The 24,592-nt window shown below is 56.7% G+C and overlaps 1 protein-coding gene across 2 annotated transcripts; it reads right to left on the reverse strand.

Annotated features, from left to right (window-relative positions):
- Positions 1–109: 109 nt before the first annotated feature.
- On the reverse strand, positions 110–23,889 carry FRMPD1 (FERM and PDZ domain containing 1). 2 transcript variants are annotated; one of them, XM_088054517.1, is made up of 17 exons: positions 23,669–23,889; positions 20,723–20,872; positions 20,080–20,184; positions 19,185–19,342; positions 17,885–17,987; positions 17,768–17,813; positions 16,524–16,631; positions 12,769–12,864; positions 10,454–10,579; positions 9,279–9,398; positions 8,897–9,033; positions 7,676–7,802; positions 7,287–7,382; positions 6,224–6,406; positions 5,668–5,815; positions 4,634–5,269; positions 110–3,651 (listed from the first exon to the last, which is right to left on the reverse strand). In XM_088054517.1, exons 3-17 carry the CDS (start codon positions 20,178–20,180, stop codon positions 1,406–1,408), a joined length of 4,431 nt encoding a protein of 1,476 aa, XP_087910643.1. In that variant the 5' UTR covers positions 20,181–20,184; positions 20,723–20,872; positions 23,669–23,889; the 3' UTR covers positions 110–1,405. The 2 variants fall into 2 exon arrangements, with proteins under 2 accessions (XP_087910643.1, XP_087910644.1); XM_088054518.1 differs by lacking the exon at positions 20,080–20,184.
- Between the last annotated feature and the right edge of the window lie 703 nt (positions 23,890–24,592).

Genomic DNA, 24,592 nt, shown 5'->3' on the forward strand with positions numbered 1-24,592 from the left:
CTTGTCACACCTGACCCCTATGTCCCTGCTGGGAGGTAGCTGGGCTTGGCTGAGCCCTGCACAGAGCAGTGCCACGTGCCACAGCCACAGCAGAAAGTGTGTTTGGTGCAGCTGAGTCCATACATTACCTCAGCCACTGCTGCCAAAAGCGCCCTAAAACCTCATGGCCAGTGGCAGCAGGACCTGAAGGTCACCTGAGGTAAGTTTGGTTATGTGTTTTCATTCCTCTCTCACAGCAAGGCCCTTTCACAGCCCTGGGGCCTGTGTCCCAGTGCGTGTGACAGTGGCTCTGCAGGAGCAGCTGGGGGCTGTTGTGGTTTAACCCAAGCCAGGGGCTTGCCCTGAGGTTAAGCCACGACAGGGGCTCCGAGTGTCACTGTTGGCCAGTGCCTATTGCTGTGGCCTGGTGGCTCTTGGCAAGCTGCACGTGGAGACGATCCCCTTCAGAGTCCCAGAGCCAGGGGACAATCCTGTGCCCACGGTGCCTGGCAGAGGTGGTGCTATCACCTGTGCTATCAGCTGTGCCCCTCAGCTGCCTAGTGCAGACCCCCTGGGCTGCAGCAGCAGTTCCTTGGGGAAAGGCAGCCACCCTCAATATCCCCAGGCTGGACCTCAGCAGTGAGGGACTGGCCTCTGCCCCTCCATCCAAGGGTGCTGCAGTGCTGCCCTGCAGGGATGCACAGCCAAACCCCCCTCCAGCTCTCGCCTGACCAGGGCGAGCCGCACCTGCTGGGAGGGGAGCAGGGCTGGGGGAGCCCGTGATGGTCCCTGCACAGCTCTGACCGCAGCATCAGAGGGGCTGGCCCTCTCTTCTGGCAGACACAGAGCCGGGAGCCGCTCCGATGGTGGGGTGGGAGCTCGCAGGAGCTGTCGCTGGCCAGCAGAGCAGCTGCCGACACAGGAACTGCACCGAGCGGCAGGAGCGGCTCTGCTGCCGCCCCCGCTGGGGCCACCCTCTCTGGCTAAGGAAAAGCAACTGAAGATGGGATCACGGTGGTCCCTTGGCCACAGAGGGTGGAGAAAGCCACCTGGGGGCCTTCACATCCGGACAGGGTGGGGTTTGATGTTCCTTCAGTCCAGAGCCAGCCTGGGGAGATGAGTGAGCGAAAGGCAGGCTGAAAGAGGCACTCTTCCCCATGGGTGACAAAGAAGCTGAGACTGACCATCTTCACAGCCCGTGGGAGGCAAGGCACGAGCCCTGGGTAAGACACAGGCTATGGTTGTGAAGTGCTCCAAGAGCACCTGGGGCATGGCTGCATTTGGGGAGCCCAGCCAGCAGGTTTGGGCACATCCTCCCGCGGCCATCCTGGGCCAAACATTGCCTGGGGGAGAGCCTGAGGCGGACAGGGGACACACATCTGGGCTCTGTCCCCCTCAGTGCCCTTGTGTGCCTGCACCCTGGCTGTCACAGCCACGGGGATGCCCTGAACTGCTGCAGGAGACAGAAGATGGCAGCTGCTAGGGCCGTGTGCTGGCGGGCAAGGAGCTTGGTGCCCAGCTCAGGGCAGACCTGCCCATGGAGCTGCTGGTGCAGAGCGTGCAGCAGCTGCTGGTAGGTGCCCACCACATCCCCCAGGGCAGCTCCCAGCTCCTGCTGTCTCTGCCTGCAGCGCCTGCAGTGTGTCACCTGGAAGCAGGTCACTGCCAGGTGAACCAGGCGGTCAAACGTTGCTCTCAGTGCACACTGCACCTCTGTGAGAGGCTGCTCTGTGCTCAGGAGTGCCTGGCAGCTGGACAGCAGGTCCTGGGAAGCCCAGCCCAGGGCACCCTGGCTCTCCACACCCTGCTCTGCACATTGGTCGTGCAGGTGAGTTGCCTGGTTTCCGCAGAGCTTCCCTACAACCTGCTGGAGCTCCACAGTGTAGGCCAGGAAGCGGGAAAAATCCACAGGGCTCATCCATGCCTGGTCCTTCAGCTGCCCCAGCACTTGGATGTGGGGGTCCTGCCCTGCCGCATCCCCAGCAGTGGAGACTGGGAGGGCGCTCCCAGGGGTCCTGGGAAGGCTGCAGCTGCTGGAAGGAGGGGTGGTGAGGGGCCCTGGAAACTGGGGGGGGCTGGTTTCACGCTCCCCCTGGTTGTGGGGCTGGGGGAAGCAGCTGATGTAGGGCAGCTGGCAGCCACAGCTGTCCAGCCCATGCGGTGCTGGGGAACAGCCCAAGGGCCCACCTGGGCTGGGGGCTGCAGGGGTCTGCTCACCCTCCTCAGAGTTAAGACAGAGGAGGGAGTGTTTTGCAGCCCCATTGTCTCCTGCTCCTTTCCCCAAGGAAACTGGAACCGAGGAGATGGAAAGCTCTGCAGATGGAGCCAGGCAAGAGTCCTTTCCCAGCCCTGCAGCCTGTTCTCTGGGAAGAGAAGCCTGTGCAGGCTGTGGCTCCTGCTGAGCCACATTTCCTGCATCTCCTGTGGGCTGCCCTGCACCCAGCCCTGAGCTGCTCACCAGCTCCTGGACAAAGCCTGCTCCAGCAGGGGATGTTGGCATCTTCCTTCCAACAGCACCAGCCCCCATGCACGTGCTGGTCATCAGACAGGCCAAAGGCTCAAGTGGGTCATCCACCCTGTCTTGCAGCAGGCTGTGTGACACAGGGTCTGTTCTCACCCCGAATGAGAGCCAGGAGAGGTGGCTGAGGACCCCCGAGGCACTGCTGCCATCTGCCAGGAGCTGGGCTGCATCTGGGAACCCCATGTGGCCTTCCTGCACCTTCCACAGGATCTCCCCATCCACCACCTGCTGGCTCCTGGGCTGGGACACAGCCCCCTCAGTGCTGCTGCAGCCACAGCCCTGACCATCACCCCTGCCCTGACCATCGGCACAGCCCTTGCCAATGACACAGCTCAGACCATCAGCTTTGCTCTCCTGACAGGGAGCCAGGGAAGGCTCCACGCTCGCAGGGGGCAGCCCCCGGTCCTGGGCCAGCTCCCGAGGAGGGGCCATGCTGGGGCCAGGGGCTGATGGCAGCAGCAGGAGCTCGTCAGAGGGGCAGACAACAGCAGAGGGCACAACACTGGCCTTGTGCTGGGTGGCCACCACCTCACCCCCCTCCTCCTGCGCTCCCTGGGTCTGCCAGCCTCCAGTGGGCACACGGCTCTCCTCACTCAGACACCCAGGATCTGTCTCCGCTGGGGAGCTTTCCTGGGCAGCTCCACTCTGACCTCTGGGAAGGGGCTCTGGGGACAGCAAGGGGGGTTTTTGTGGCTGGAGGCTGCTGTCCTCCTCCCCACACTGGTCACCAGCACGGTGAGCATCCGAAATGGAGGAAACCAGACATTCCGTCACTGACTTTGCCTCCATGGTGTCGGGCTCCATGTCCATCACATCAGAGGAGGGGTTTGTGCCAGCGGTGTCCCTCTGGGCCTGGGTGGCCACAAGAAGCCCCATCTCCGTGTTCTTCCCTGTGTCCTCTGTGGGCTGAGTGGGTGGCCAGGAGCAGCAGCGCTGTGGAGAGCCTGGGAGAGCCGCAGGGAAACTGACCTGTGAGGTGTAATCAGTTTTCAGGAAAGACCTTCTCTTCCTCAGGCTCTTGGTGCAGGTCAGCTCCTTCTCCTGCCCGTGCTTCTCCCTCACTGAAGGGCTCTCCCCCAAGCTGTAGCACCTCAGCCTCTTTGGGATGCAGGAGGGGTTCTCTGCACCCTCCCAGGATGCTGCATCATAGCCTGATGGCAGGAAAAACATGGAAATCAGGAAGTAATCCCAGACAGCAGAATACCCACATGCCGACACAGTGTGCCAAAAAGCTCCTGGCACAGGACTTGGAGTCACAGGCACAAATGCCCAGCAGGTTCCTAAGCTGGGTTCCCAAGAGCAAAAGGAAATGGTCTCTCATGATCAAGTACCTACTTGGGGTTGGATGTCAAGAAAAAGGCAGAGCCTGGGTGTGTGGCTACACGGGCTGGAGCCCAGGATTAGTGATGAGGGCTCTGGAGTCACTTCACCTGCAGGCAGGTGTGGCTGTAATTCCCCAGTCAAATGTGGGGACAGCAGCAGCACCACAAGAAGACTGCCCACAGATTCATCACCAAATAGAAACACGGTCAGAGGTTGCCAGCTGGATATTTAGGTGATAACAGCTTCCAGAGAGGATGTTTTTTGCCTGAACACAGTACAGTGACTGTGCATTGCTGTAAAAGCCAAAACGGTTCTAATGGCATGAATCAAATTCTTAGGAGGTTCAGTTAATACTGAAAGAGCTGATTACTTCAGAAACAAGAGTCTTCTCATGTCTGAGAAAATCAATGGTCAGGGAGCTGCCCAGCCCTGGGAATCCTTCACCCAGCTCTTTAACAATTCAGGTTCTGACCTGAACATGACCTTCGATCTTGGGGGTTCATGTAACAATGTTTTACGGCGTTGGGGTCTCCTTAGCTGAGAGGAAAAGAGCTGAGATTCCAGAATGCCACTCCTCTGAAAACTGACTTTTCCCAGCACGCAGTGTTTGCACGTGGTTACAAATCCTCCTGCAACCTCACTGTGAGGGTGCTGAGGAGTGGCCTGTGGAGAATGGGTGTTCGGATGTCCCTCAGAGGGCCTGGAGAGGCTGCTAAGGGCTGGAAGTGGCCGGGAGCCGGCTGGGAGCAGGGGCAGCATCCCAGCCCGGCAGCGGGAGGGAGGACCCGCAGCACGCAGGTGAGGCTTTACCTGCCAGCGCCTCCGGAGGGCTGAGCCTGTCCGCAGCATCGTAGAACTCCTCCTCGGAGCTGGAGTCACCGAAGCCCGGGGGCGGCCGCAGGACGAGGTCGCTGTCGCCTGTGCCGTGCCCCGCGGGACAGCCCGAGGTGTCCGCCCGGGCCAGCCCGGGCTGCCGAGCGGAGCCCGGCCCCGAGGGGCTGCCCCCGGGCCCCGGCGGCACCTGCACGAAGCAGAAATAGTCTCCGGCTCCGGCAGCGCCGGGGCTCCCCGCGGCACACACCGGCACGAAGCTCCGCTCGGAGCTGCTCATCTCCTGCACGGTCGGAGCGTAAAAGCGGAACGGCTCTGGCCGGGAGGAAGAGCACGCTTCCAGCTCCTCTTCCTCCAGCGCATCCATCGAGTCGCTGGAGCCGCTCGTCTTGAAGCCCCGGCTCTCGGTGTTGGCCGAGTCGGACGCCTCGGAGGCGCTGTCGGTGGCGTTGTCACCGCCTGTCCCCGGCGGGGGCCCGCCCCCCCCCCCGGGCCCTGCGCCGCTCCCGCCGGCACCGCGGGGCTCTCCCCGGCCCGCCGCAGCGCTGTCCGTGCGGCGCTCCGAGCGCGAATCCCAGGAATCTTCAGAGTCGCTGCAGGCTCGGGATTCGTAGCCTGGGATTTAAAGGAACTTGTCAGCCCGTGCTGTGGGTGGGGAGGGGGTCAGCCAGACCTCCCCCGCGGGCCCCAGGGCACGGCCCTACCCCTAACCCAGCGCACCAGCCAGCAAGGGAAAGTGCGACTGCGCCTGTGGGCTGTTTCCAGCTCAGAGCAGCACCCTGGAGCTGCCAGCTCACCCCTCGCCCCAAGCCTCGCTCTGCGGCTCGCACAAGCCTGCAGCTACCACAGGAATGTTGGAAAAGCCCCCTGAGATCATCAAGTCCAGCCTTAACCATCTGCAGGTGCCACTACTCGGCCCCGGGGCTGCTGCTCCCACACTTTGCTGCACCCAGGAGCTGGGGCATCCACCCGCTTCCTCCCCCTCCTTTGTCAAAAAAAAGGCTTTCCTGAACCTTCTTCAGCTGAGACACGGTGCAGTTGCTGTTTTTTCTCTCCCCAGGTAAATATGGAGGCGTTTGCATCCACGAAGAGTCTGTAGTAACCAACGATGAGGCAGACGAGATCCTTCGCACTGTTTGATTCCAGCAGCAGAGTGAGCAGCTTTTTTTGGTTTGTTTCATTATTTGGAGGTGTGGGGGAGAAAAGGGTAAGAAAGATTAGAATAAACAAATGTTGTTGGTACCACAGTCTGCAGGAACAGGCTGCACAAGGACAAAGCACCCCCTCTGTCTCATACTTCCCTCAGTCTCATTTGCAGGAGGCACAGAGAAAGAAGAGTAATTTATTTTTCTCGCCTTCTGTGCCTTTGGTGTGTCTCACTGATGGAGGAAGAATCGCTTTTCCTCAGCAGGGAGAATCACTTCTCTCTAGGAAATTTTTTTGGTTCTTCCTACGAGCTTTCCCTCCCAAGTCTGTTCTAAGCCTTTTATCCTGGTGGCACCCCAGCCTTTGAGAAGAGCTGATGGTGCAGCTGACTCCCCTGTGCTTCTGTCCCCCACAGCCACTCACCTTCAGGTCCTGCAGGTAAATCTTGACAGTGCTCACTCGCTCGGACTCCTCGCTGAGCTCCACCCTGCTGATGCTGGGGAACTCGGCCAGGCTGGTGATGATGTTGAGCTTGCTGTTGATGATCTGGCTCACACCGTGCTTGGCACCCACCAGCAGAGCCACGTACGACTCCCTGTCCTGCAGCTGCAGAGGATAAACTGCTGATAAAGCCTGGGCAGGGACCCCTCGGCCCCCTGACCTCATCTGGGATCTCAGCACTGACTCTCTGCTGCCACAGGAGCCTGTGCCCAGCTCCCTCCCCTGCACAGGGACCAGCAGCTTCCCGTGGCCCCAGGGATGCAGCAGCCACCTGGCAGACCCAGAGACGTGGCTGGCAGCAGTGTCCCCTGGCAGCCCAGGGTGTCCCCATACCCCTGCTGCAGCTGCAGGGTAGAAACTTCACAAAGACATTTCTGGGGTTGGAAGAAACGCCAATCCTTTCTGTTAGGGTGAGACACTTAACGAGAAATTAATTAACGCTCATAAAATCTGGCAGAAACTGTTCAAATTGCATGTAGGTGCAGCATGTTCATAGTTCAATCTGCATGCTGTGTTTAGCAGTACTGTGACCCATGGGTGAGGTCTTGCTCTGCTTCAGCCCCACCAACATTGCTCAGCTCCCTGTGTGACACAGCTTGTGACACAGACCCAGGTGGGGACAGGCAGAAAGATCAACAACCCAAGAAACCTCTTGTAAAAAGAGATCTTTTTTACAGTGGGGTTTAAGTGTTTCCAGTATTTTTTCAAGAGTTTGAAGCCTCCCCAGATTTCTCAAGTAGTTTGTAATACACAAAATATAGACAGGGTTTATCTGAAGAGCAAGAGTCACAGCTTTCAATTGCAAAAACCATGCATAACTATTCTGGAGGCTGGTCTGTGCTGTGGACACTTCCGTGGAATTATGCTGAGATTCTCCAGCAGAGCCCCTTCCCAACATCTGTCCCTGATATCCCCGGACAGGGAGAAGCAGTGTGGCCAGTAGGACTGCATGCCAAAAGCAATTACACAAATAAACAGCTCATACCATCATGGTGGCATTGAAGATCTTCCCACTGTACATCTTCAGCTCTCCCAGGATCTGCAGGTAGCTCAGGCGCACCTGGGCTGCCGTGAGCGTGTGCTTGGTTTGGCAAGAGAGGAAACACGGTTTAGAACAGGTGCTGCAGGACAGGGACATCGTGCAGGGGGTCTGACCAACACACCCAGCTCAGTCTGGACACAGAGGTGTCCAGGCACCATCCCCCATGGCCCACAGAGCGTCTGCACCCCACAGCAAAGGGCAGCGGGACACAGTGCAGGGAGATCAGGGAACACAGAGCGTGAGACAAGCCCCAGGTGACACAAGGAGGAGACCCAGGGGGGAGGACACTGCCACCACCCCAGGGACACTGTGACCCAGGGCTCACACACTACCTTCTGCCGAGGGTCCAGCAGCACCTGGTTCCGCTTCAGGTGGTAGCTGATGGCTTTCTTGATGTCTTTCCCTCTCATGTTTCGAAGCAAAGTGGGTGAGATGAAGTTTTCGATTCCCCAGTCCCTCCTGGAAGAAAGAGGGAAGGGAGCACAGCAGGTCCCAGCCTTGCTGACCCCCAGCAGCATGGGACAGGGCAGAGGCACCAGGCACCCTTGGGGGGCTGTGGCACACCCAGTGGCCTCACTGGCTCAAATTCACTGCTACCTGCACCTGCCACTGGGTCAGGAGCGGGACTGGACAATGTGCACTCCGGTGCAGGATGACATTTTCACATGGTTCCACAGGAGGTAATTCACAGCCTTCATTAGCAAGACAATCCCAATCTCCCTCACCATCCAGAGGATGGAGATTCTGTCCTTGCATGCTCCTTGCTTTGGTGACAAGATTATGACATTGCAGCAGGTTCAGTTTCCTGGACCCAAAACGTGGGCCATATGTGATGCTGGAGAGTTTACTCAGCCCAAGCATTAAACACCCGTGAGGTGAGAGGAGAGTAGCTGCCCCTTGCCCCCACTCCCTGCACACAGCTGGGCACATCTGGCTGCACACAAGGCAGCCACTGCCTGCTAATTAACCTGGTCACCACACCAGTGCCTGCTAATTAACAACGAGCTCGTCACCGCTGCCTAGAGCAGAGGCTTCTCCAGGGCAGGTGCAGTCCAAGAGCACCAACATGCAGCATGGCACACCTGCTCCTTCTGAAAGCATGTTTTGGTCATTTCCCCACAGACCCAAATACTTCACAGGATCTATCACTGCCCAAAGCAGGGATTTCTGACATGCTTCTGGTGGGTGACAAGGCTGATGACTACACCCTCTCCGTGCAGGCACTAAAATCTGGCAGGGGCAGCATGGGGAAACGTTCACTGTGTGAGAGATCTGCAGCCTCAAGTCGCTGTCCCTGTGACAGACAAGACTCTGCCTCGGGACACAGCCAGGTGTTCAGTCTCTACTGCTCAGGAGGTTCAGTGGGTGAAGGACAGGGAGGCCCACGAGGCCACGCTGCCCTAAAATGGGCAGCACAACCACGAGGCTGCAATTCCCCTTGGACTCCTGTGCACAGCTGAACACAGGGCAAACAGAGAGCTGATGCCACTCCTAGATGCCTCCTACTTTTGCTGGGCTTAGTCAGGCCAGAGCACAGAAATGTGGGCACTTACTCGATGTACTTCAGGGACACCTTGTGTGGGTGAGCACAGGCGTAGATCCTCTCCTGTATGTGCAGAGCAGCCAGACGTAATGCCACGCTGCACTTCATTTCCACAGCAAACCTCTCCTGGAGCACATCGCTGCAGCTCTGGGGCAAACACGGCACAGTCAGGGCACACAACAAGCCTGACAACATGACACCACGCATCCAATCAGGGATATCACCAGCCAAGCATACAGGATTTAAGGCAAATTGAATTGAAAAGCTCAGATTTTAAGTGCTCTGCATTTCCCATCCGTACAGCTGAGCCAGTGTGAGGCACACTCTGGTTTAAAGCAAAAATGAGAACAGGATGAGAAGGGATTCCCAAGCACGGAATGCCCCAGTGTCACCTGCAGGTACAGATATTCAAAGGCCACTGGGTCTTCCTGCAGGAGTTCCAAGGGGTCCTTGGGGATGAAGCACACTCGGAAGAGGCAGCGGTAGTCATGAGAGTCTCTTTTCTGGACCACCTGCAACAGAGAGAGGGTTGTCACACCACAAGCCCTCCCTCCCCGAGTGCACGATGAGCCTGTGCTCTGCTTTAACACCACTGGCAAAGGGATGGTGCAGATTGTCCCTAACAAACACAAGGAGATTTTGCTAGTGTTTGTAATTTTATCTCTGATTCTTCATCTGTTGTTTCCTTCTCCCTGCAGCAGCCCAGAAGCCCTTTGACAGCAACACTTCATTTAAATGCCACTGATCCCAGACACTTGCAGTGTGACCAGGACAGAGGCTTTGGGGCTGTGTGATAACAGCAGGGGAAGGGGCAGGCTGCTCTACTTTGGAGCACAGTCACAAGACACAGCAGCCCTAAACAGACCCCTGAATCATCACTGTAATGTCAATACAATGTCAGGACTCTGAGTTATACATCAGCATATTTTATTCTGGGCAAATCCTGCCCAGTGGAAATCCTCTGAGCCATGAGTTCAATGTTCTGACAGCACCAGCCACTGAGGGAGTTGAACTCAATGATCCTCCTGTGTGACTCCCATTCAGGACATTCCCTATGATTCCACGGACCCCTCTGCAGTGGACTGCCAACAACAAACCCATCAGCTGGGAGCTGAGCACCTGAGCAGCACTTCTGACAAACCAGCAGCACTGCTGGAGCGGCAGGAGCACCTGAGCTCACCTCACGTTTACAGGACACAAGGCACTGACTCAGAATTTAACCCCAGTGGCCCCTGCCTGGGGGATGGCTCCGACTGCTGAGGGAACAGAGAGCAGCCAGGTCATGCACCTTAAAGCTGTTTTGGGGCTCAAGCAGTGCTCTGCTGATGTGACAGGTGGCACAGAGGATGTTGCTCCCCACGGCCCAGGCAGCACCAGCCCATGGGCGCTGCTCGGTGTGTGTGGGCACTCAGGATGCTCCCGAGGTGCCCCTTCCCCAGGGATGTGGGTGCAGAAGTGGCTGGCATCGCTGGGGCCCAGCTGAGCTCACCCCTGCAGCGCTTGGTCCCTCTGCCCCTCGCTGGCCTCTGCTCCTGGGGGCTGTGGGACACACGGGGGCTCTGCTCACCTGTGCAATGAGCTCCTCCTCGTGCAGCAGGTGGATCTTGGCCAGGTTGTACTGCTCCTCCAGCACCAGCGCAAAGTGGGCGATGCTGCGGATGGACAGCTTCTCCTGCAGCGTCAGCACGATGTCCTGGCAGGGCACAGGGACACACAGAGCTGGGGGTGGCACCAGTGCTGCCCACACTGCACAGGGGTGTCACTGTGTGCCACCACAGACAGAGCACATCCCAGCACATCCCATGGGATCCCACATCCCAGGAGCACAGGGCGGCCGAGCTGCAGCTCTGGACACATTCCAAGGTGCCTCAGGTATCAAATCCACTTCCTGGAGCTGCCTCACTCGAACTTTTACAGTGTTCAGCTGGGTGGTGTTGGGCACTTTCTGTCACACTGGACCTACGTGTTTGCTGTCTTTGTTATTCCAGCTTTCTACAACTCTGCAACACTTGGGATCCCTGGAAGCATCCAAGGCCAGGCTGGACAGGACTTGAAGCAAGTGGGAGGTGTCCCTGCCCATGGTAGGAGGTTGGAACTGGATGGTCTCTAAGGTCCCTTCCAACCCAAATCAGTCTGTGACTCTGTGATTTGTGAAGAAACTAAAAAGAACTGGTGAAAAACACTTCTCTCCAATAAACAAGAATTTGAGACCATAACTGTAAAAATCTTACCAACTCTGCCTGACACCAGTGTTTCACTTCGTAATAGAGAATTCTGTCAATATTCTAACTATTATGGAAGTAACAAGGTGTACTTTTGCCAAAAAAAAAAATCACCTCAGGCTTGACTGAGCACAAATTGAAACAGAAGCCCTTGGACTCACTCAAGCCTCTTGAGGCAAGCATAATTATTTGACCCAACTCAGTTTTAAGGCAGTATGTCTCAAGATCCAGAGGAACTTCTGAAAGGATCTAACTTGGGAAGCATTTTACTCATTTAGGTGTTTCTCCAGGGTACTTGTGAGGGCTGCCCTTAAAAACTGGGAAATCTTATTCCATGTCAGAGCTGAGAAACTCAAGTCAAAGAGCTAATCCATCCTTTAGACATTAAACCCTTGGGGATAGGCATTCAAATATCTCTTTACAATTTTCCTTCTCCTTTCCTTTCCCCTCTCCTTTCCTTTCCCTTCTCCTTTCCTTTCCTTTCCCTTCTCCTTTCCTTTCCTTTCCCTTCTCCTTTCCTTTCCTTTCCCTTCTCCTTTCCTTTCCCTTCTCCTTTCCTTTCCTTTCCCTTCTCCTTTCCTTTCCCCTCTCCTTTCCTTTCCCCTCTCCTTTCCTTTCCCTTCTCCTTTCCTTTCCTTTCCTTTCCCTTCTCCTTTCCTTTCCCTTCTCCTTTCCTTTCCTTTCCTTTCCGCGCCTTTCCTTTCCCTTCTCCTTTCCTTTCCTTTCCTTTCCTTTCCTTTCCTTTCCTTTCCTTTCCTTTCCTTTCCTTTCCTTTCCTTTCCTTTCCTTTCCTTTCCTTTCCTTTCCTTTCCTTTCCTTTCCTTTCCTTTCCTTTCCTTTCCTTTCCTTTCCTTTCCTTTCCTTTCCTTTCCTTTCCTTTCCTTTCCTTTCCTTTCCTTTCCTTTCCTTTCCTTTCCTTTCCTCACTATTTTCTTTTTCTAGACCCTGCAAGCCAAAAGACTTACAGACACTTACTTGTCTGAGAGACCACAATGACTTTGTGGAGCTTGAATGAGCTAGACAAACTCCTCCTTTTCCTGAGGGAAGTTTTCACTGCATGATAAATGAAATCTCCTTGTGTTTCCCCTAAACACACTTTCAGCCTGACAGCCCTGGGGTGTCTGTCCATCATGAATCTCTCCCACTGATTCTGCACTGGTGCAGGACACCACCTGTCCCTTATGTAATTTATGGCCTCCAGCCCCTGGCCATGGCCAGATCTTACTAAGTCAAACGTAAACTCTGAGCAGCTGCAACAATCAGGCCAGGAAACCTGGAGGTGTGTAAGGCTGTGTGCGAGCACAGCAGGTATGGGAAGGGCTGGGTCAGTGGCTCTGCAGAGCAGCATCATGTTTTCAGGGGATGATGGCAACCTGTCTGTCTGTGGTGCCCCAAGCACCGAGGGAGGATCACTCTTCCTCCAGGAGGATCACTCCCTCCTGGGAAAGGGCGCTGCTCCTTCACCTGAGGGGGTTAATCAGTGCTCATGTCTCCAGAGGGGAACATCCTCACCAGTGCAGAAACGAGGCAGTGGAACACTCTAGGAAAACCCAGCAGTGCCAGCAGCTGGACAATGCCCCGGGAGGCTGCAGGGGCTGTGCCCACAGCTGTGCCAATGGGCTGGACTGGGGTGGTGGGGACAGCCTGTGAGCATCCTTACCTTCACAGTGGTGCTCCTCTCAAACTTGAATGCCTTTGTCTGTCCGTTCTCCAGGTACACCTTGAGAACGTTGGGCATGAACAGGAGTGAGCTCCCCTGCAGAACAGAAGCAGCAGCTGGACCCTCGGGCATCCAGCCTGCGGGCACCAGCTGCTCTGCCTGGCACTGCAAGTCCTGGCATCCAGGAAAATCCTCCTCTACCTTGGCAACCCTCTTCCATGGCACCAAGCTTTACTCCTGATTATGCTTCTGGCACAGAATGACAGAAAGAGAGCACAACAAATGCCTTTACCGTAACACTCCGGGCAGTGCAGCGGCTGCACGTGGCCTGGGAGCACCGTTCCCTTCCCAGCGGCACAGCAGGATCCGGCCGGCACTGAAAGCAGAAAGTCATCCTCCCTGCTCATCACCAAAACCCAGCAGTGCCTCCAGAAAAGGATCTTCCCCTCACCCATCACCAGGGACCCCCACTCTGACACCAGCCCCAGCAGCAGCCGCAGCCCCACCCCAGGTGCTGCCCACAGCTGCACACTCTGTGTCAAACACACAGCGCTGCTGCCCTGGGCCTTGCCCTGAGCTGTGTAACCCTGGCACCCCCTGAGCAGGAGGTGACGCCACCAAAGAGTCCTGAGATAGGCCCCAACACCTGGGGCAAGACAAGGACACCCTCAGCAAGAGCATCTCTGTTGGGTGCTTCAAGGAGAGTCTGGTGACTTGGCTTCTGTCCTCCTGGGGCAGCCTGGTCACCTTTCAGCCTCCACCTCAGCCCTTCAGCAGAGGATGCCTGCACCTTCCTTCCCAGTCCCACCACTGCTGCCCTGGTTGCTCAGCACTGAGCAGGTTTACTCCTCTGCTCCTGGAGGTCCAATTCAGCATGTCTTTTCCATGTCCTGGGACCAGCACACCACCTAAAGGCTTCATCTACTCCTCAAGAGAGTCTCAGGGTTAAGAACGGTGTTAAGATGATCTCTCCTGTGTTTCATTTACTGTGCCTCGAGCCACAAATCTCACAGCCTTGGTCCCCCTAGACAGAGAGCCCACACACCCTGGAAGTGCTGCCAGAGCTAAAAAAAAACACTTCTGAATCCTGTCCTTGCTCCTCTCACACCCATTTTGTGGGGTTCAAGCTGCTTTCAATCGCCACGGAAAAGCAAAAGAATGCTGCTGCTCCTTTTCCTAGCGCTCTTTAACTAGCCCAAACACATTTGACAGGTGCTGGGTCCTCCACCAGCTCCAGGACAGTGATGCTGTTGTACACCAGCTGTGCCGTGTCTCCCGTGGCCGCAGTTACCTGGTGAGGGGGCTGGCGCAGCCAGACTTAACATCTGCACAAATTACCAGCGCTCTCCTGCTCAGATACAATTATCCAGCCAGAACACCCGGAGAGGTTTCTCTCTCTCTCTGTGAAGGCTGTCAGAAGCTACAATGAATTAACCCTGAAAGCCTCCCCGGCCGTGCCCTTCCTGTCCTGTCGGGGTAGGGCTGGTTCAGCCCAGCTCACAGCTGCTAATTACCCTGCCCGGCGCTGGCCCCGGGGTCCCCGGGGACCCGGCCCCTGCAGATTGCTCCGTGATGTGGAAATACATCACCAGTCTGCAGAAAGCGGAGGCAGGACAGCAGCGAGGCTCATTAACAATTCATGTTCCCGACCTGCAGTGTCGGGTTTCAGCTGCAGAACGCAGCCGCTGGGATCCTTCCCGTCGCCACAAGGATCACTTAGCCGTGCTCCATTAGCATGACAAGAGCGGTGTATTTACTGAAACTGGAGGCTGTACAGTTTTCAGGACCATAATGCCCATTTTGGCTGCCTTCGTACGTCAGCCCGTGGAAAGGAGAGCAGCCCTAAAGCACTCAGGGCTGCTGTAGTGCATATTGCTTCTCCAGAAAGAAATAAATATGCAACAAATTTATTCTTCCTTTGTGCTAATAGTTCACCGTTCAAAACAGGTTACATGTCCAGATGGTGAAAAGGGAATCTAACACCAGCACCTGAATTAATTTCTCCTACCTTTATGCTGTCATTAAATTAAAAGCAATCTAAACAGTGATTGTGTCCCTCCTCTGCACCCGCAGAGGCAGGATTAGCTCAGCACAGCGCTGACAGAGGCTTTAGGGACGCACAGAGTGCAGCATTCCCTCCGCGGCTGCCTTCTTTAGACTTTCAAAACAGGTCCTTTTCCAGGGTCAGGAGACCATCCCTGAGACCAGCCAGCGACTGGCAGAGCTGAGACCTCACGGGCTGTGCCACCAGTGCCCAGCTCCAGCTCCTGGAACCTCCAGGCAGACGCTTGAGCCAACCCCAGCTGCGAGAAAAGCAGGGTCTGCTGGTGATTTCGGGTCTGCCTGTGACCCATGGCCAGTCCTGCCCAAAGCTCTCAATCATCTCTGCCTGGGGCCACTTCCTGGGCATTCCTCCCCTTCCCCATTCCCTGCCTGGTGGCCTGGGTGTCACATCCGCAGGAGGGATCTGGTGCCTGGATGCTGCCCCAGGGAGGGCCCCGCTGCCCCCTGCCCAGGCAGGATCCCAGACAGCCGTGTCACCAGCGCCGTGTCACCTGTGAACACAGCCCTGGGAGGGCAGGGACACGTCCTGCAGCAGTGTGTCAGGAAGGGAAGGATCCCAGGGTCCAGAGAGACACTGGCAAACATCTGGAGGCACAGCTGGCCCTCCCCTGCCCTGCAGGGAGCAGGAGGAGAGGGGTCCCCCCGCACAATCACACCATGACCGCCCTGCGGGCAGGTGACACCCCTGGCACCTCTGGATGCACCTCTGCCCGTGTGCAAGGGAAAGAGAGCAAACACCTGCCCTGGGAGGGCTCTCAGCTGCATCAGGAGAGCTCCACCAGCAACAGGGAACAGGGGACAGAGAGGGAGGGACAAGGAAAAGGGCACAGTGGGTGGTTTGTCATTGGTGCAAAGCAGAAAGGCTTGGTCCAGACCTGGACAACTGAACAGCACCGATGAGCAGGGGGCCAGAGAGGGGCATTTCGACCACAGAGTTTTTTCATTCTGAAGGACAGAAAGAAAGGTTGACAGAGCTAATGACTCCCAGCTGACCCCAGTTGACCCCAGTGAGCTCAGAAAGTAACCCAGAAGGAAAAGGAGATGTTCAGGAGCTGTTCACACCTTGGGGAGAACAGGAGTGCTCTCAGCTCAGCTGCCAGCAGCACCAGGAGCCCGATGATGGGTTTGCAGCAGCCTCCAGCAAGCTGTGACCCAGCTCACCTCACACAGCTCAGCTACAGCTGTGGAAACCCTCCGCAGGGATGTGGGAACGAGCTGCCACCCTGTCAGCTTTGAGAACACCGCCACACCTAACAGCAAGGCAAAGGGACCAGTGACAAGCCCTCTGAGGGTGGTGCGCCCTGTCCCCAGGAGAGGACAGCCCGGTGACTCCGGCAGCACATAAACCTGGTCGTGCCCACACCTCACTGTGGCTCACCAGGGATGGATTAGCGCCTCAGGAGATGAAAAGTGCCCCCTGCAGTGGTGAAGGAATGGTTTCAGGTCTGACGGGGGAACTGGACAGAAGCAGTGCGTGTGGGTGCTTCACATCAGTCCCGGTAAACACATCAAAGACAAAGCCCGGCAGAGAGGCCAGCGCTCCCTCCCTGCCCGGATCAGCATGGGCAGGGCAGAGCGGCACGGAGAGCCCCAGCCACCCTGCCCCAGCCACGGGAGAGCCCCGGGAGAGCCCCGGGAGACCCCCGGGAGAGCCCCGCATCCCCTGGTCCCTCCCGGCCCGCTGCCCTCACCTGGGAGTGTCCGTTCAGCAGCACCTCCTCCGCAAAGCGCACTTTGACCGGGTTTGTTTTCAGCCTGGCCCTCTTCTCTGCGGTCAGGAACGAGGACTTGGGGCCACCCTGAAACGACAGCCGGGTTTGTTCGGGGCAGCAGCCGCGGGAGCAGCGGAGTCCCAGCGAGGGCAGGGGCACAGCCCACCGCCCCTGCTCGCCTCGCCCCACATGCCGAGGTGTTTTGGGGAGCCTCTCCACCGCCAGCTCTGCCCGGGCAGCTGCTGAGCCCAGCCCTGGCTGCCAGCGCGTGTGGCCAGTGCCACAGGCTGTCCCCTGTGTGTCACACACCCCACCCTGTGCACACACCTGCACGGGAACCAGCTGCAGCGTCCAGCTGTTCCCCCACACCCCACACAACAGCTGGGCACCCACACAACATCTGGGCACCCACACAACACCTGGCACCCCACACAACATCTGGGCACCCCACACAACATCTGGGCACCCACACAACATCTGGGCACCCCACACAACATCTGGGCACCCCACACAACAGCCGGGCTGCAGTGGGGCTGTGCTGAACCCGACACAGGGAGAGCCTGGCAGGGACGGACAGATCCTGCCTGCCCAGCTGTGCAGCTCTTCCCGGCCCTGCTGGGCTTCCCCGAGTTCTGCAAACCAGAAAACTGCAAAGGTGACAAAGGCAAGCTGGCCACGCGGCACTGGTGTCACACAGCCCTGCTCTCACCCTGGCAGGGTCCTGTCGGGCTCACAAGACGCCACGTGTGCTCAGGAACTCTGCACAAATGCCAAGTCCCTGTGCACAAACAGCCTGTAAAGTATGATGGTCCCCAGGAACAGTAGTGAATCCCTCAGTGTCCTCCTACAGAGCTCCCAGCAGAGCCAATCCGTCACCTGTCAGAAGTGCCCCTGGCCAGCCACAGCCCCATCCCGCCCTGAGGACACATCCTAGGGACCGAGGATGGGATTTGGGAGGAGCCCCCAGGCACATCCAGAGCTTCCAGAGCGCAGCAGGGTGCAGGGAGCAGAGTCTCTCCCTGCAGCCCATGCCACAGGCCAGCCTGGCCCCGCGCCAGGGCTGAGGAGTCACTGCCCACTCTTCCCAAGCCCGCTCCAGGGGTGTGAGGGGCGGCAGAGGATGCTCGGGGCACCCACACGGCCGTGGCCAGCGCTCACAGCCAGCCTGGCCACGCCGTGGCCGTGCCCAAGGGAGCCGTGTGAGCCGGGGAAGGGCCACTTACGGACGCGCAGCGCAGGACGGTCAGGAGCAGCTCATCTCCGGCCTCCCTGCAATGGACACAGGCGGTCAGCCAGGGCCCCCGCCCCTCCGGCCGGCCGGGCACGGGGACAGCGCACACCTGATGATGCTGGCTGCCCGCTCCACGGACACGCTGTCCACGCTGCTGGAGTTGATGGTGAGGAGCTGGTCACCCGGCTGCAGCTTCCCCTCGGCCGTGCTCCCTGCGGGGCCAGCACAGCGTGAGCCCCCCACACGGCCCCACAGCAGCTTGCAGATGGAAGAGCCCTCCCAGGTGATGAAGTCCATCCATTAATCCCACACTCCCAGGCACACCACTGATGTCCCCAAGTGCCACACCTGCGCTAGGGATGTCCAGAGACTCCCAGTGGCAGCTCCTCCTCCCTCCCAGCACCCGCCTCCCTCAACAACCACGTCTGGATGGCAAAATAAAAGGGGCTGAAGGACCCTGGGTGCTGACACCACCTGGTGTGTCCCTGCCTGTGTCCTTGCCCCCAGCCGAGCTTCCCTCTGGCCCATGGAAAACCCTCCAGTATACGCCTGTCCCCTTGTCACAGCCCACCACACACTCCACTGGGAGCCAAACATGGGCCACGTACCCGTGGGCTCCCATCAGCAAAGCACTGGGTCAGAAGGAGAGGGGTTTTTGTGCCCCAGCTTTGGTTAAATGTTAATCTTTTCTGATTAGGAGGAAAGAGAAGCACAGCAGAGAAAACCCCACCTCTTACACCCCACAACTCTCAGATAATTTCACTGTGTTTCACATGGAAAAGGGTATAAAGGGAAGTGGGAGGTGACAGAAGGTACATGCCCTGGGCCCAGAGCCCCAGCCATCTCCAAACAGGGCTGCCACACTCACATCCACAGGTAAAAACCGCGTGGTTTTGTGCACCCATTAAAAAAATAAAATATAAATAAGAAACAGAATCAGAGCTTTTGAGTTACACCCTTCCCTCCTATAGCTAGAAGAGATCAGAGGAGTTGATCTGCTTGATTTCAGCACTGCCTGCACCCAGCAGCAAACCTCTCTGTGTTATAGGGTCTGTTCAGCAGCAGATCACCATAGCCACAGCGGAATAAGATGAAGCTCTCTAAGATAAGATTAAATTCTTCCTCTTTCAGATAAAACACCAGAAGAGGCTTTGCTTTGAGCAGCTCTGTGATTCAGGAAGGTCAGCAGTGAGCCAGCACAGGTGAAGGACCCTTGTGGATCTGGCCTTGGCTCCAGCCTGTGGGACCTGGGGCACGTCCCAGCGCTCTGTGTGCCACAGGCACCGGGGCTTCTGCTGCCGTGCTCGAGGCTCACACACCAAACCCACCTCAGAACCCACCAACCCCGCCAGGAGCTTATCCCTAACACCACCTGCCACCATGCTGGGCTCCCTCCGGGGAGGACACACCTGCAGTGACCGATGCAATGGTCAGGGGAAGGCCTGGGCAGATCTCGAAGCCGTAGTGCTGCAGGACCAGGTCCTTGTAGACGGTGACGGTCACTTTGACCCGGCTGGGGGGCTGGGCTGCGCTGTCCCCTGCACTGTCCATCACAGGCACGCTGTCCCTGCAGATCAGAGAGAGGATTAAACACGATACAACCGGAGACAGTCTGTCCAAGGGCCCGGATCCGCACGGCTCCCCGCTCTCGAGGGGCTGCGGCGCTGCCTCCTGCACCCGGCTCTGCAGCCGGCAGCGACTCCCTGGGCTCTGCAGGAAGCTGAGGACATCAGCCTGGCTGTGACCACAACTTCAAGTCATCCCAGCCCAGTGGTCACATGGAAGGAGAGGCCCAGGTGTGCCCCACCACAAGCCATGACCTCCATCCCCAGGGAACAGCAGCACCTGCAGCCAGGAGGCAGCGAGAGAACGCACAGCTCTCGGCATCTGCTGGGATCCGCTCCACCTTACGGATGTCCACTCTATGTCCACCCTAACGTCGACTCTCAGACCTCAGGGAAGGAAAGCAGCTGTGGATCCCTGGTAAATGCTACCTAGTCTTGCCCAAAAATGTGGGCCCACAAGGAGAAGCATGACCCCAACTTCAAGAAGTGCAAGTTTCACATGGAGCAATGCCGTATTTCTTCCTCACCAAGGCACAGCAGAGCAAGGCAGGAACACCTGTCCCTGGAAGCCAAGGGGATTGCTTAAAAACACTGTTGCTTTTCTTTTTCTGTGTGCATGTTTCCCAAGAGCAGCAGAAAGAATGAGTAAGATCTGCAGCCCCTGTTCACTGGGAGCAGCCTCGAGGTGTCTCTGATCAAAGGTGACCGTAGCTGTTCCTTCCACAAACACCACACTTACCTGGGTGCGCTGTCCCGAGAGCGATGAAGCCATTTTGCTACCATTTGCTCTATTCTACATGTTTTTCGTGTATGGATTAAGCTAGTCTCCAAATCTCCCATTTACCTGGAAGTGACAGAAATCACAGGAAGACAGAATAACACTGACTGAGGAATTCTTCTGGACAGCTTTCAGAGTTACCAATTTGCACAATTTGCAACAACCCATTTTCAATACAAGGAGATCTGCTGGCACCTTGTGCAGACCAGAGCTCCAACAGGGGGTGACACCTGAGGGTGACACTCCTGGAACCCCCTGCCCACCCAGCCTCCTCTGCTCGGTGCTTTTGCTCATCCGTGTCATGGTCATGCTGTGCTACCCTTCCATGGCAGGGACCTCTGCATTCCTTTTCCATGGATTTCATGGATCCATGGGCTTCTTTCGGAGGTGGTGGTAATTGCAGTGGTAATTGCACACCCTAACAGTGTGCCTTGCAAGGCACTGCAGCCATGCTCCTCTGCCAATACTCTGAGCTCTAACCCTGGGAAGAACCGTGGGCTGTGACAGAACCTAACAAAAAATGAAACAAATTATTCCTGCATCTGCCACCAGTGGTGAAGAATATCAGCTCTTTGTATTTCAAACCCAAAACTGTTATATCCACCTTTCACAGTGTGCCTTCTGACCAGCCTAGGAGTTCTGTACGTCCTGACCTCCTCCCTCGTGTCTTCTGCTGGGACTGGGAGTTCTGTGCCTCAGGGACCTGCTCTGTCATACTGGGACAGCGGGCTGCTGCTCCATGGCAGAGGTGGTGCTGTAACAGAAATACCAGTAAGTTACCCTGTGAACAGCAGAGATGGCTGGAAACTCACAGAAATGAGGCACGGAAAACTGAGTCTCAACAAAACCTGGACCCGTTTCCCTCAGCACCTTTCCAGGCAGCAGCACTCCCCCCAGCTCACATTTTCTAGCCAAGAAGGGAGGGCAGGACTCGCAATTGCTGGTGAGCTCCTCACAGGAAGCCACTCCTGCCTGTTGTGCTCCCTGCCTGTTCAGCTCAGGGCAGAATATGGATGAAATTCAGCCCTTCAGCAGCTCTGGCACTAGGAACTCTCATCCTCACACAACACATTCAGCTTGCTCCTCCAGCGTGGCTGCAGGCTCCTGAGAGGCTCCTCTGAACCACAAATGGGGACCTGGTGATCCTGGTGCTTCCAGAAATTAGAGCTGATAGGAGATCTGACCCCTTCTCAGGGGTGACCAGGAGGTGACCACGGGAGGAGCAGACACCCAGCAGCGCTGCAGCCCAGAACACAGACGCAGGATCTCTCCAAGCAGCCTGAGCAGACACAGCTCCTGCTGGTGTGTCCCCTCAGCCCTTGTTCCACCACCTGTAACACTCATGTGGCAGCAGCTGCAGCTGCCCTCTGCCTCTGCCTCACCTCTCCGCTCAAAAGAGCTCTGGCTCTCCCACTCTGCCCCAAACACGCCAACGCTCCCTCTGAGCCACGGGGACCGTGGTGCCTGCAGGGGCTCCTGTGCTGGGGTGCCTGCAGCTGCTGATGTGCCTGCTCAGCCCTCCTCAGGTGCTGCCTCAGCAGCTCCATCTGCAGCTCCACCCCTCACCCCTGACCCCTCGCTGCTCTGCAGAAAGGACAGACTTTTCTATCTGGCCTTCACAAAACAGAATTTCCAGAGAAAGTCTCTTAACCTGTAGGACAAGGAGGAAAAAGTCTGAACAATGAACACAAATATTTAAAACCCCCAGATGGAATGCTAAGGAAAGAAAACATGCTGTCCTTTCAGGAACCTGGAGTGTTTGGGCCAAACAACAGGTGTCCTAGAGGAGATAGCTTGGCAGGTATTTCCCTGAAACAATGTACAGCAGCAGGAGCAGCCCCATTCCCCACAGCATCCTCGGGGCACACTGAGCATGCTGAGCAGGACAGGGTCACCAGGATCACTCACCTGGCACACACAGCTGTCACCTCTCCCCGTCCTGGGATGTCCCACAGCTCCCAGCTGCCCTTCTGCAGCTGTTTCTGAGCCGAGCCCCACACCACTGAGCTGGGATCCTGATACACAGAGATCCTGCAGCTCAGGCAGAGGGAACTGCGACTCCACAGGGATTTTCATGGCCTCATCACCCTTCTGGAGACCAACACCTCAGTATCTGTACTGAAACCCAGCTGGGTGGCTCTGGGTGTTCAGGAGCAATGCCAGCCTGAAGGTCAGTGCTCATACCAGAGCATGCAGCCACCTGGCAGTGGTGTCAGGGCATGCACAGCACAGACCTGACCAGCAAGGAAAAACCAAACCCACTGTCAAGGAGAGTACTTCAGTCTTTCATGGAAAGTGTTCATTCATCAAATAGAAAGTTTTTGATGGGCAAAAGCTTTTCTGGTACTTTTGGTACTTGATGTTTGTTTGAAGGTGTTAGCTCCCGGCAGAGCGTGGCCGCAGGAGCAGCAGAGGGGAGCAGCAGCTCTCCTGTACCTGCTGACAGGGAAACGCCTGAGCAGATGTTGCCATAAGCTGCTGTGAAACCCTGGATGCTGTCCACTTCACCCACAGGGGCTCTTGGAAGCATCTTTGTAAGTACTTCTTGTAATGGATGCCCATCAGCAGTGATGGGCTCTGCTGAGGGAGGGACAGATCAGGAGCAGCCCTGGGAGAAGGAGTTCTGTGGGTGCTGGTGCTTGAGAACTCACCCTGCCCTGGCCATGTGTGCTGGGACCCAGAAACCCCCTTGTGCTGGCCTGGCCCCCAGCGTGGGCAGCAGGGGAGGGGGATTCTGTTCCTCTGCCCTGCTCAGGTGAGACCCCACCTGCAGAGCTGCCTCCGCACCTGACACCCAGCACAGGAAGGATGTGGAGCTGTGGAAGCCAGACCACAAACATAACCAAAGGATGCTACAAGGAAAGCTGGCAGAGCTGGAATTGTTCAGCCTGGAGGAGAGAGGGCTCTGGGGAGACCTTAGAGCCCCTCCAGCACCTAAAGGGAACTTACATGAAAGATGGGGACAGATTTTTAGCAGTGCCTGTAATGACAGGACAAGGGATGATGAGTTTAAAGTAAAAGCAGCAGACTGAGACTACATATAGGCAAAAAACAGCACAAATGAGGGTGGGCAGGCCCTGGCACAGGGTGTCCAGAGCAGCTGGGGCTGCCCCTGGATCCCTGGCAGTGCCCAAGGCCAGGCTGGACATTGGGGCTGGGAGCTCCTGGGACACTGGGAGCTGGCCCTGCCCATGGCAGGGGGTTGGATTAGATGGCCTTTACAGGTCCTACCATCCCAAACCATGCTGTGGTTCCATGATTGCACCTCTTGTGTCTCTGGTGGCACAGCCTCACACTGTGCAGCTCCAAGATGAGGCAGAGCTGGTCCCTGCCCAGGCCACCCCAGCCCACCAGGTATGATCTGCTCCTGCCCTGAGGGTCAGCACATCCCCGTCCTCCCAGGCAGGGAGAAGAAAACTGAGCTTGTTCTTGACAAACGTGGCTCTGAGCTGCACCAGAAGACTCTCCTGGCACGACTGAGCGTCTCTGCAGCAAAGGTTTTGAAGGTCAGCCAGTTCTGGTGAGACATGAGGACAGAACAGTAACTCACCTATTTTCCACACAGCTTCTAAAGATGTTCTTGGAGATACAGCCAGGGAAACAGCTGAGCCCAAGGACCAGGGTTAAACCTCCTGTTGCACTCTGTGCTCTCACCACACTGGCTGTGCATGCACAAAGAACAAAATTCTGGGAGAAAGAAAATTTATAAAAAGGAAACAGAAAAAGAAACCCCAACAGTGTGGCCATCTTGTCTCATAAGCCTGTGATATCTGGCTGGGTTTTGAGGAGATGAGCTGCACTCACAGGGCCAGCCCCAAGTGCCAGACACACACCGCTGCTGCACCAGGGTCACGGCACAGCTGGGGACAAGCTGGCCTAGGAGGGTCCAGAACAGAGCCCTCCCCCTGGCCAGAGTGCTGTGTGTGCCTGCTGCACAGGAAACACTGCCACAGCCCTGTGTGACACTGTGTGACACCGTGTGACCCTGCCAGGCATCACTAATGGCACTGAGGTCCCTGCAGACCAGGTTATCCCCCCTCCCTCAGGTCAGCTCCCATCTGATCACTGCCAGGGCCAGAGGCTGAGCTGCTTCTGCACCACTGGGTGGCCAAGCTGCTCCTCTGGCTTTCCCTGGCTCACAAGGAGAACCTGTGCTGTGCCCAAAACCTGTGATGTTCACTACTCCTGTGTAAGACTGGGCAAAGAATACTCACCAGCATCACAGCCCCCAGAAAAAAAATCATTAAAAAAAGCACAGTTGCTTTTTAATACTATTTGAGACACAGGTTTTTGCCTATAAACAGACACTACCAGGAAAAAAAAAAACAAAGAAACCCAAAAAACAAAAACAAACCACAAAAAAACCCAACAAAAAGAAGCGCAAAACAAGCAAACAAACCCCACAATTAAAAAAAAATTAAAAAAACTAAAAAAACCTCACAAACAAAAAGAAGCACAAAATCAAAACCAACCA

The sequence above is a fragment of the Pseudopodoces humilis genome, chromosome 4 (assembly GCF_049639895.1).
Source record: "Pseudopodoces humilis isolate 2021_Gansu_Grassland_sample_001 chromosome 4, ASM4963989v1, whole genome shotgun sequence".
NCBI lineage: Eukaryota > Metazoa > Chordata > Aves > Passeriformes > Paridae > Pseudopodoces > Pseudopodoces humilis.

What these genes read in the sequence shown, in the direction of transcription:
- FRMPD1 (XM_088054517.1), bottom strand. Translation starts at nt 20,180, where the DNA reads ATGGGAGATTTGGAGACTAGCTTAATCCATACACGAAAAACATGTAGA. An exon ending in CGGGCAGCCAGCATCATCAG is followed by an intron (nt 17,814 to 17,884) that starts GTGTGCGCTGTC and finishes TGTCCATTGCAG; the next exon opens with GGAGGCCGGAGATGAGCTGC. An exon ending in TTTACCTGCAGGACCTGAAG is followed by an intron (nt 5,816 to 6,223) that starts GTGAGTGGCTGT and finishes AACCAAAAAAAG; the next exon opens with CTGCTCACTCTGCTGCTGGA.